At 32.7% G+C, this 13,130-nt stretch overlaps 1 protein-coding gene across 1 annotated transcript; it reads left to right on the top strand.

Annotated features, from left to right (window-relative positions):
- The first annotated feature begins 4,211 nt into the window (after window positions 1-4,211).
- On the top strand, window positions 4,212-5,334 carry LOC129310106 (transcription factor bHLH162-like). The gene is made up of 3 exons (XM_054951961.1): window positions 4,212-4,420; window positions 4,516-4,854; window positions 4,987-5,334. Exons 1-3 carry the CDS (start codon window positions 4,286-4,288, stop codon window positions 5,077-5,079), a joined length of 567 nt encoding a protein of 188 aa, XP_054807936.1. The 5' UTR covers window positions 4,212-4,285; the 3' UTR covers window positions 5,080-5,334.
- The last annotated feature ends 7,796 nt before the right edge of the window (window positions 5,335-13,130 follow it).

A 13,130-nucleotide genomic window follows, 5' to 3' on the forward strand; every position in this document is an offset into this window, starting at 1 on the left:
AAAGCAAGGTTTTATTAATATTTTAAATATTCACAATTCCTTGAAAATAGGGATATTTAGAATTTCTATTCAGATGAGTCTGACGTTTTATTAAATAAAATAAATTGGTGTCTATATTTAATATAATTAGACTAACACGCCTCAATAAAAGTGATTAATTATTTTTAAATTAATATAATACTCATATGATCTTATTTACAGGACAGAGAGAAGAAAAAATTTAATCCTATATATAAAACACTTGTTAATTCCCAATGCTTATCTTTACATTTTTACCTTTGTTAAATACTTTGAATAAAAATATTAATAATAAGACTTAAGAGTATTTATTAGGAATAAAGGTAAAAAATTTATTAAATTTTAAGATAAAGTTAATGAAATTTAAAGTTTTTCTTAATTCTAGTGAAACATATGCTGGAAGTAATTTATAAATAGGATTAGAGGGAGTATTTTTTTTTATACTTACCGTTATTTAATATGATGCTTCATTTTAAAATAAATATAAAGTAATTTATTTATTATGGACACTTTTAAAAAACACATTAATTATATATTGAAACACTAAAAATATTTTATATTTTTTAATATCCAATCTTTCAAAAAATATCTTGCATTTTTTAATAGAATGAGTAAATAAATAAATAAATTACTTACATTTTTATACAAAAATTATTTATTTTATCTTTTAACAACTAAAAATATCCCGTTCAATGCAAGGGGAATAAAAAATATAGTTATATTTGTTTTTACCGTTATGGTTATATGTCATAGCTTGGATGAATTTTAGTAAACATCCATGTTTAAATAGATATTTTTTTCTACCAAAATATATGAAGATATTTTGATTCAACACATGTAATTGACAACTAGCAATTTGATGGATGGAAATGAAATAGCATAGAAAAAGGTTTGTGTTTTATCACTGTCGATTTAATGAAAGTTTTTATTGATTTTATAAATAAAATAGAGACATTTATGCTTAAGATAAAATGTAGAGGATGTCACTGTATTTTTTTATTAAAAAAAATTTAGGTGAGTTGGGTCTCAAAAATTTATTAAAAATAAAAACATACCTCTAAATTCAAATAACATTATAAAGATACTTACAGAGCTAAAATGTTATTGTCATTTATATGTACAATTATATATTTTGTAAAATTATTGCTAAGATCAGTTGTTTATATTTTATATAAATAAGTTATGATTGTTTATAAAATTCTATTTTACATGTTAATGTTATTGTCTTTTCATAAAATTATCAAATTAATATTCACTTTAATTTTTTAATTTTTTTTATTTTCCTATATATCGTAGGGGGATGAAATCTAGTTGATTAGCCCAGGTTCAATTTAATTTTAATTTTTTTTAATGAAAAGTAATCTTTGAAGCCACCTGTGGACCGTGATACTGAAACACGCGCGAGTCCAGGATGGCAAAATCCGTACGAGAATTTGCTGGGGCGTTGAGTAGATACATGGAAACTGATTACTGGAAGTCCGGGTTCCAATTAAAACTCTCAAGACATAGCTCTATTGAAATCAAAATGTAGAATAGCTGGATCCACCATTTGGCGTGTGCTCTATGCCAATTAATATTGAAGAAAACAACATGGTTATACATCTTTTAAAGAAAAAATATAACTTTTAATTCTTATATTTGGTTTAAGTTTTATTATAAGTCTTTATATTTAGGGATTCAGAATATCAAAAAATAAAAATGTAAGGATCTAAAATATCAAAACAAGTATAAGGATTAAAAATTATATTTTTTTAAATTGCTTATTTTAATTCATTCATCACAATAATAATTTGTCATCTAATGATACACAATAAAATGATTGCCCAAAAAAAAAAAAATTAAAAGTCAGTTTTGCCCCTAAACTTGATATTGAGTCATTTTTGTTTCCAAATGCTCAAAGTGCGTTGCCGTGTCTCTGTGCCGTTAACATGCATAACGTCCGCCTTTGGTAGGGTGAGTCCCACCATTTTTTATCATAAAATATTAGGTTAAAGATTACTTTTACCTTCAAAATTAGAGTATCCACGGATCCTAAAACAAAAGTTTGGGGTAATCACAAATCCTAAGAAACAAGTTTAAAAGCAAAAGTGATCATGGATCGAATATTTTATTATAAAAAAATGATGATACTTATTTCATAAAGAATGAATGTCATGGTGTGTTAACAGTGGGATGGTGAAGTAGCGTTTTTGGAAAGTCTAGGCATAAAAATGATTTAAATCGGGTTTTAGATACATGTAAATCTTAAGAGTAAAGTTCAAATAAAAGTAACTCTTAATCCAAAACTATAATATACATTAGACATTGAAATGGGTATGTGCAGAAAGGACGGTTTATTTCGGCTCCCCTCTCTTGCTTGCGTTCTACAACGTTATAGTTGTGAATTAAGTCATCATGAACATAATTAAATGCAGACCTTCATTAATCTATATATTAATTCGGCTTAAGAATTTATTTTTTTAAAAAGAGGTCAAATGACAGAGCCAAATAGCAATACGCTCGCATGATATTATTAATTGAAAACTGACTAAATTGAGAATGACCAATTTGAATTTTCAGTCTCTGAACAAGCTGCCGTTTAAAATTTAAATTTTGAAAGCAAAATTGCATAGACAATTCCTACATTTGAATGTAGATGCTCACATCCTATTTAATTAATACAAGGCCCGCCAAGTTTCTCCTTGATCTGTCCCTGTCTTCATACTTCAATTGTAGCATAACGCTTGAAGTTTTAGTTTGCTTTTACTTTTTATCAGATAAATGTCAAGATGCGCGCCATTATCAAAATTTTGATTTGATAGGATCATTATCGATATTATGCTACATTCTATATAATAAAAGAGTTAACTTTGGAGGAACAGAGTAACATGTTTGTATAGATCAAAAGTCAAGCGTTGATGGAATAATTAAAAAAAAAAAAGGGTACGTATGTGGTGGGAACAAGGAAAACAGATTCAAATAAAACTACTAATTTTAAAAAAGAAGAAGAAAAGTGATGGAGTTGATGCGTTGACTTAGAAAAGAGTTGATTTGGTATACAAGAAAACAGGATGATTAAAATACACATTATTGGAGGTTGGGTAAATAAAAAGCACCCCTGCATGGGGTATTATATAAATAATTAAATTAATTTTATTTATAAATCATTTTAATATATTTCATTAAATTTAAGAAAAAAATTTAAAATTCATTAATATTATTTTAAAATTTAATAAATTTCTAACTTCATGCATACTAATATACACTCTTTCATCGACATCAAGTGAGAATCAAAAATAAAAATAAAAATTTAATAACATAATTTATAAAATAGAATAAAACAATATTTTTATTTATATCTTAAAAATAGGACGGAGAGATACCATGATATGAAGAAGACAAGAAGTCGTAGTAAAAGAGGTTTATTGACCAATGGGAGAAAGTGATATGGTCTTAAAAAAGAAGCAAGTGAAAGAATGTGAGTGGCAGTTGATTAAGAAAAGGAAAAAAGAAAGAAAGAAGGAAAGAATGTGAGTGGTCGGTGGAAGCGCGGGTTTCTGAGAGGAGAGTAAATAACATATCCAACGGTCAAAACGAGAACGAGGTCAAGAGTCAGCCAATTAGGCCTCCTTTGCCTCTAGGATTTTGCCACGCAACACCCTCCACATGGTCCACATCTCTGTGTCTTAGACTCTTAGAGAGGAATCAACTGGGCCCCCCATCCTTGACGTGGATTTAATTTCTTCAATTTTTTCTGAAATATTCACGTGAGCTCATCTCTTCTTTTATTTCCTTTTTGCATGTTACAGAAACCCAAAAAAAAAAAAAAAAAGATTCATGTACGTTATGCGTATGTTAAACTTGATAGAACAGAAATGTGTCCCGGCCACTTGAAAATGATTAATTCATACTATTGATTCAAATGAAATAATTAGATAGGAAAAGATAAGAGACCATTCATCTCTGAGAAAAACTTATAAATAATCACGAATTTCGCCTCTTTAATTATTAGAAGTGTTAAACATCAAATGATAAATTACATATGGTATGCTACACTGGTCATAGGTCAATTGCATTTTGATAAATTTCAATTTAAAATAATCCAAGTTTATTCGTCACTTTCAGGGGCTTTTCGGTCATTCAAAAGCCTGCCCCGCCCTCCCTTTAATTATATAAACGATACTGCTCTTGCCAATTTGGAGAACGACCCTCAAATTGCTTCTGCATCGCACAAACCCGATCAGGAAGGTAGAGAAATATTGTTCTCTCACATCCAGGGGGGAAAAAAATGAAGAAAGCGAGTAGTGACTCTTCCTCAAAAGTGGATCGAAAAACCATAGAAAGGAATCGCAGAATTCACATGAAAGCTCTTTGCTTCAAGCTCGCTTCTCTTATTCCTCCCCACTACTTAAAACACACCAAGGTCGACACACCCTCTAGCTATCTCTCTCCCATTTTCATCTAACTAAACATGTTCTGTGAAATTTTGCGCTTATTCGTGAATGAATTTCATTACAGGAAATGATATCTCAGCAAGACCAGCTGGACATCGCAGCGAGCTACATAAAGACTCTGAGGGAGAAACTGGAGAACCTGAAGGGGAAGAAGGAGGAGGCCATGAAATTAAAGGAAATAAACAGTAACCTGGGAATGGAGAGCATGTTGATGGCTTCCAATCTGCCACTGCTTGAGCTGAGAGACCTGGGTTCCAGCATAGAGGTGATGCTGATCAGTGGTTTGAACAGAAACTTCATGTTATATGAAGTAATCAGCGTCCTCGAAGAAGAAGGAGCTGAAGTTGTGAGCGCTAGCTTTTCCACTGTGGGTGATAAGATATTCCACACTGTTCATGCCCAGGTAATTATCAAATCCAGAATCTTCCAATGAATAGAGCACTTCACATTTCAATTTTCAGAACTCATTAATTGGCTTTCTCTTTCACGACTGTGAATATTATGGAATGTGACTTCATCATGATGTGTTTTGCAGGTGAAAATATCAAGGGTTGGTGTAGAAACCACAAGGGTGTACCAGAGGCTTCATGATTTGATCGCGCCCCTAAAAAGCTGGGAGTATTTTTAAGAACTACGCTCCGTGGAGCGCCGGATCGCTTATTAATTAATTGCAGAAATGTCAGGGCATTGAATTTAAACCTAGGTTACTTAGTGGGCAGCATACACACACACACACACATATATAGTTAAGTATGTATATGTAGTCACTTCATCAGGAGTCTATGCAGACTATATGCAGTAATGGGAATGTGTATGTTTGTATGGAAAAATAACTCGAGAAAAATAGAAGGGAGTGAATTAATGGAGTACCCTTGTTACGTTAGTGGTTGTATTCGATTTAACTATCTTGCAGTAAATTAAGAAATTACGGAACACAAAATTGTTGAAGAATATAACAGGAATAATTTCTTGTGGATGATATTGTCCACAAGAATGTCTGTCATGTATAAAAGAGAAAATTTGTGACCAGAAACCATGTGTGGCCTGGAGAATAGCCACAAAAATTCGTTATCTCCGGGAGGGAAGGAGACGGAGGTTCTTTAATTGCCGAAGAAACACTTGAACGGAAACAAACCAACACTTGTTATGTTTTGACTGTTTCATCTATTATTCTGAAACGAGATTGGCAAATTTTTTTTTTATTTTTTATTTTTGGCCAGAGGGAGATTGACCTTTGGATGATGTAATTTATTCACTTCGATAGACTTTTTTTTTATTAATTAAAAGTCTTTTAAAAAATGAGAATGAATAATTTGACCTTCAACAAATTTCTCCATATACAAAATTGCGAGGGAAAAATCTTTATAAAAACTAACATGATTAAAATGCATGAATCAAGTGGAACCTCGAATAACTCCAATCTCAACGTTGATGGTATTTAAAAAATTTGAAATGGAGACATTGTAATTGTTCTTTTTTTTTAAATAAAACATGGTGCATTAAAATTCAAAGCACATTGTGCAGGCACTTATATATAGTATTTAATGATAATATAATTAAAAAGATGTGTAATGTTTTTTAAAAAAATTAAAATTTCAAGTAATTTCTTTTAAATTTGTGAAATAGTTATCCATATCTTATATCACATGTGTAATTGCAGGACATGAGTAAATTGAGTTGGGGAAGAAAAGAGGATGGGAGTAATTTGAGGTTGCGTGGAGGAAGGGGAATGAAAAATGGACGAGAGGAGGTAGTTGATGAGGTGAAAGGTATAGTTTATGTTGGGACGCTGGAGAAGGGCTCCTAGAAGCTTCGCGGGAGCGTCTGGGAAACCCGCCCACGGGGGACGCCTTTGACCTTCTCTCTCTCTCTCTCTCTCTCTCTCTCAATTCGCATGTATCCCCACTCTGACTGTTACCAGAATTAAGACCACGTTGCCCAAATTAACCCCCGATCTGAGCTGCGCCTCCCTCAATGATTGTGGCTGTAATTTTTGGATTCCACCACAGAAACTTAAAGCTTGGCCAGCCTTTCGAGCACGGGGCCACCACGTGGGCAGAAAAACGAAGGCAGCCTCGTGGTGCATTAACGAAGTGCATTTATTCTCTTACCGACGCCTCACGGCACTCCCTCGGACTATTATGCGAGATTTTTTTTTTTTTTTTTCCCCGCTCTCCACCCAGGTTCCCCCTCCATTTCCTTTCATTTTTTTTAATCTTCATCGTTCAAATTATTTTATTAAATAATTTTTTTAAATGATAAAATTAATGAATAGAAAGTATTGGAGAAATGAAGGAAAGTGAGGGAGAAAAAATGGAGAGATCCCTTTGCCCCCAACCAGGGCTACTCTCATACGTAATTTATCAAATAAATTTATTTTAATATTATCCTTTTCATTTTTTTAATACTAAGTGTAAATTTATGTTATTAAATGGAGGGTATTTCTTTTTTAAGTAGGGCTGTATAACATGGTGGCACTGGATACAATTCTTTTGAGATATTATGCATACATTTTCCAGGGAACGATGGTGCAGTATGGGGTCGCTGTCACTCTCCGTCTTGGACGGGCCTCGTTTTAGTGTGGGATGGGTCTACTTGGTTCACAGATATCCGTATTTTTCAATCTCGCCCTGTCCTACATAACATCAAGTATTGATATAATATAGTATAATCCTGACGTTGGTCAGATGATTTCAGGTCAATTATACTTATTGTTTATTGTAACGATAGTGACTTTATTTGGCTTAAACATAGAGTAACATTCGTGGTTTCTGAACGGAAGATTTTACTAGTCTTTTCATTTATTTTATTTCTTCTCGATCGCCTTTATTCATATATATATATATATATATTTCGCATCATCATTACTTCAATTTTGGTTTGTTCCTAGTTTTGGACCACGCTAGTGATCAATTTTATTGTTTGAAAAATAAAAATAAACTCATCCTTGTTCGAGTTTTACATTTCATTTTCCACAATTCTTTTTTAGTCTTTAAACATTGATAAAAAAGTGAGGTTAAGCGTTTGAGCCTTTTTGGACGTTTGGTCCAGTCTCAACTAAAGCCCGAGTTACAAAACGCATGAATTCAGTGGTACTGGTCACTTGGTCTATAATTCGCCCCACGCAATTGGGAAACAAACTGTTTTTGGCCCAACTTAAGGTACATAACAATCAGACTAAGGACCCTTATCCAAAAAAATAAATAAATAAATAAAAAGATCAAGGACCCGATTTAGTTTTTTAAGGTTTTTTTTTATTTATTTGATTTTATAATTTATAGCAGGAAAATATTATTCTATTATTTTTTAAGAAAATCTTGAGCTTCGATGATAAGGAATGTTCACTTGTTACTTTTTATTTTCACTCACATTATTTTTATTAACTATAAATATAGAAAGAAAAAAATGTTTATCTTCATTTTATTGACAGGTGGAATGGAATTATTCAGGTTTTTTTTGGCTATGGAATAAAATTATTCACTCGCATTAAAATTTATATTCACTATTATTCTTATATACATACATATATATATATATTAATAAGCAAAGGAAAGATAAGGCATACTAGTCTGGCGTCAACAGTAACCCCATTGCAATCAGACTGAGGAACTTGAATAAGCCCCGTTTGGTAGCTTGAAATCATGGAGAAAGAAATCATGGAATCTGTTAACATGTGTGTTTGGTATGCAATAATTATGATTTTTTGAAATCATAATTCAAGAAAATTTGACAGAATTCAATTCCATCACATGCATTATGGAATCCAATTCTATGGTTCCCTTTCTCCAGTTTGCCCCTTCTCTCTCCTTCAATATAATTTTTTTTAATTTTAAAAAAGGACACTTTAGTCTTTTCTTATTTTAAGTACTTATATTTTATTAAAATTATATCAGGATTCCATCATCATACCAAACACACTTTTAAATCTAATTCTATTCCAATTTCAATTCCGATTCTGATTCTGATTCCATTAAAAACTCTTCCATCATACCAAATATAGCCTAAGCCTATGAGGAGTCTGATTGATGGCGTGAAATCTAGGGAGACTAGAAAGACACCACTTAGCAAGAGAATCTACCGCTTGATTAAATTCACAAGGCACGTGCTGCATTTTTACCTCTCAAATCGGATTCAATAGCTCTTGTGTTGTCTCAATGGTGACATGATCTTCATGCTCAACTGTAGAACCTAAGCTTAGCACCTCCAAAGTCTCCGTAGAATCCATTTCAAGAATCACTCTCCTGTATCCCAGATCCCATGCCATTCTAAGTCCTTGCACATAAGCCGTAATCTCCATTGAAAGACTGTACCCCTGTCTAGATGACGATCGAAAGTAGAGATGAACTGCCCCATAGAGTTTCAAGGAAGACCTCCACAAGCTGCCACATTCACATGAGTAGCAAATGTTGTGATTATGGACGTAAATGGCAAGCTGCTTGAGTTGTGTCCGAAAAGGACACTATCCTTAAGAATTATTTTGGCATACTAGGATGATGGACCGGTAGTTCTCCAAGATTAAGCAAATATTTTTTGTAATAAGAGCAAGGAACCACAGTACTAACAGAAAACTCAAATGAATGCAAACGCAAAAGAGGAGAAGAAGAATGCCTTGAAAGTTCAAGAGGCTGGAAAGCTGTTTAGTCCGATCTGGTTAATGGCCAAAAAACATTCATGGTTTGATTTCAAACTCTAAATAGCAAAAAACTGAGATTTTTTGGTAAATTAAAAGAATCCAGTGCCTCTTTGCAAGCAGGGGGCGAATCAGCTGATTTCAATGACGATTGCCCTGAGTTGGTTTATCTTATGCGCGCGAGCCCACTTCTCCTCTAAACTCATTTTACTAACTCACTTCATTCCATAATATTTATACACTAGGAGATTTTTTTATTTAAGTAATGTGAAACTTTTAACACACACAGAGCAGCAAATGCCCCGTCCATTATTGTTCTTTTATTTATTCACATATTTTTTTGCGGATTGGAACTAAATTCCGATCCGCGCTTGGATGCAAACCAAGGCAATGACTTTTATCTTTTCATTTCCTTTTTCACTGTTTTTGAATACTTCGTCTCTAGTCTATTGTAGTTTTTTTTTTAAAAAAAATTATGACATGAGTTAGTGCATGTGTATTATTTAATATTTACATATTATTTAAATAAGGAATACAAATATTTTATTAAAAATAGCTAAAACTGAATTCATGTTTTAATTTCAGGAGAGAATGATACGTAATACGTGTTATTGTCCATTACTTTAATTTAATATATGTAATAGGGCCATGAGCCCTCTTGTTAAACAAACGAAGGGGGAAAAGGAAAACTTGCGGATAATTAAAAAAAAAATTATGTTGGGACTGTAGCCCTGATTTAAATGGACAATACCCTAATTGGAATGAGAGTATGGCCATTTTATTTTTTTATCAAAAGGAGGAAGAAGAAGAATGAGAATATGCCAAATAATTGTAATTAAAAAAAAAAACAGAATACTGATAATTCGAGACAAGGTTAGAGTTTTCTTTAGGCCATGACCATTGGTAAGAGTCGGAAGAGGCCCAGCTAATGGGTTCAAAAATTTGGCCCATACATACAGTTTTTTTTCTATTTGACCAGTGGCCCGTACATTTTTAAAGAGAGCATTTCAGCATAGCCGAAACATTTGACCTGGTTTTTTCTTTCTTTGTTTGTTTTTTTAACCTATAAAAAAAGGACATTGACCCGATTAAAATCACGTGGCAATCAGGTTACCCCCCCCGTTTTTTTTTGAAAGTTTCTATCCTAAAACAAATGAGTTTTATAAAATGCAAAGAACTAATTATTCACAGGAAAAAAATTTGATTTGATAACCACTTTTCTATAGTAAAAGAACATATGGCTTTGCTCTTATTGCCTGTTGGGCCTTGGTACCAAAATTGTATATTAATTAAATTGAAAAGATAATAATAAATCAAAACAAACATATAAAATACATGCGAATAAAAGTATAAAGGAAACTATAGAAGAGAAAAGAAAGAGAACTAGGTCATTACATTAATGATATATATATATATATATATATATAAAAAATTAACGCTTTTGATTGGAAATGAGAGACATTTAAATAGAAAAGAAAAAAAAAAGTCAACAGTATAAGTGATATGAAAGAGTATATCATATTTACAATAAAGAAATGGCTAGTTTCTTTTTTTTTTAATGAACAATGGGCTATAAAATTACTTCAAAAATAACACAATACACCAGATATTTACAACAAAAATAAAAGAAACAGGAAACCTTTTAACACCCCCCTTTCCTAACCAGTAATAGGTTGATGTCGAAAAGTGTCCAAAAACTCTGAAATGGCTATATTTTGTAAATGAAAGTTTAAATTTTTATTAAAAACATATGCGTACATTTAATACTTGATCATGTTTTGAATATTTTTTTTTCATAATATCTATACACACAATAAAAAAAAAATTTACAATGGACAATGAAGCTACGAATTAGCGAGCTAAATCAAACCAAGATAACAGAGCGGATAATGTATACTTTAGCCACCAAACTGAGGGCTGTAAGAGGTTAGAGGAGTTGGATAAAAAGAGAATCCATGGAAGGTTGTTGTGAGGTTGCCGTTTCCTTTACGTGTAAGATTGTGAGTTTGTGATTTAGAATTAAGCAGAGACATACGCATCCCAGGCAGTTAGCAACTCTTTACAGTTTACACACACATCACGCAATCTCACCGGTTTGAGTTTAATTTAATGTTTGCCATCACCACTTTCTGACTTCAACCCCCAATACTTATCATTCCCAAGTTGTCTTGTTCACTCCTTGTATTTTCAACCACATATCCTTTAATTTCTCAAAATAAAATCCTCTACCACGTATATTCCACTATTTAACTGAGTCAGTATTAAAAAATAATAATGCAGGCTGTTGGATTCTCTGCACGCTTTTCGCGTATATGGGGGATTTCATGTCTCATGTAGGAGTTACTATCAATTATTATTTGGGGTGATGATGGAGTGGAAGAATATTGAAAATTCAATTATTGGAATGATGTGGTAAACAAATTAACATACAAAAGAGAACTCGTGAAGATTGATCTCTTTTGGAGAGAAGATCGGAGTGAAGGGTTCGGGATAATATAGGTCTATAATATTAATATACATGCATATACAGTATTATAAAGGAGAGGGTAATTAAAGTAAAGTGGAAGAGTAAAGGATATGATTTTTTGACTTGTTGCCAACCTTTCTCTACCTCTTTTTCTCCTTAAATCACCATGATTGTCGCATGTTAATTTCAACTTAACTATGTTGGTAGTCTCATAATCCCTCCTTTACTCCAAATACTTAACTCTCTCTCTCTCTCTCACTCACACACACACACACACACAAAACTTTTATGCACATTTTAGATTATAGGAAAAGTTTTGATATCTTTTGATTGAGGGTTAATATGTAATTTGAACAATAAACTATAAATTTATAGGTGATTTGAAGCCTATACTCATAATCAGTAAAATTTAAACTCTAAACAATTAAGCTTGGTGCATCCTTACTCCCATTATTTATTTGGTCCTAACATCTGTTAAATGGTAATAGGTGGCAACATTTTTTTTATTATTGGCGGATGTGGATGAGTTATAGTTCAGGGCAAACACGTTGCATTCCCAACCCCACCTCCTCCTTACTCATCCTCAACCACCTCCCTTCGTTTGTCATTTCCTCTCTTAGATTCAATGTAAAGTTGTGGAGACCAGAAGGAGGATGGCTAATTCATCGTTGTCATCATTTCCTTAAGTAGAAGGAGGAAGCTTAGACTCCTACCTAAACAAAATTATTGCTACCCAATGTTGTTAAAACTGAACCGAACCGAGCGGTCCGACCGGTCCAACTGTTACCTGCTAAAGAAAACGGTCCAGTTTAACTAATTGAACTAATCTGGCATTTGACCCGGGTTGAACAGAGTTGAATTGGCCGGTTTTGAGAGAATCGGCTTTGACTCGGGAACTGGACCCGGGTCAACCTGGTTCAAAGCCAAAAAAAATTTTAAAAAAAATTAGGCTAAGTTGCTTAGATTCACAATTTCTCTTCTCTAATTCCTAATTTCTCCTTCATGGCCCAAACTCAATCTCTAACTTCTCCTCCAACATCTGCCTCTAACTCTAAAAATATAATATTTAGCATTGAGATCAAAAGCTTGTGAGTTATGACATGACAGTATGCCTCCAGCTCCAACATTTTCTTTTGAGATCACAAGCTTGTACTGACATGCCTCTACCTCTAGCTCCGATGATCCAAGTATCTAGCTTTTGGGGTTGAGATTCCAAGCACTATTAGTAAATTAATGTTTATTTATATAATTATACATATAAATTTTATTTTTTATTTAATTTTTATATCACTGATTCAACCGCTGGTCTAATAGATTAGATAGTGAAAATCGCGACCCGTTGCTCTTTTCGGTTCAATATCCAGTCCAGGTTTTAAAACATTGCTGTTACCAACAAGTAACAACACAGTGTATTGAGAGTGCCTAGAATATCAAAACTCGAGCATATGAGCGAAGTCATGTTCACAAGTCTCTTATTTGGTAGCACCAAGATTGGTTTTGGGCAATGGAATGGGAAATAGAAAGGGAACAAATTATATGGTTTGGCATGCAAGAAAGCTACTTATTAAAAAATGAAAAATTC

The sequence above is a fragment of the Prosopis cineraria genome, unplaced genomic scaffold, assembly GCF_029017545.1.
Source record: "Prosopis cineraria cultivar Desert tree isolate PC_DT_omini unplaced genomic scaffold, ASM2901754v1 PC4, whole genome shotgun sequence".
In the NCBI taxonomy this organism is placed as follows: Eukaryota; Viridiplantae; Streptophyta; class Magnoliopsida; order Fabales; family Fabaceae; genus Prosopis; species Prosopis cineraria.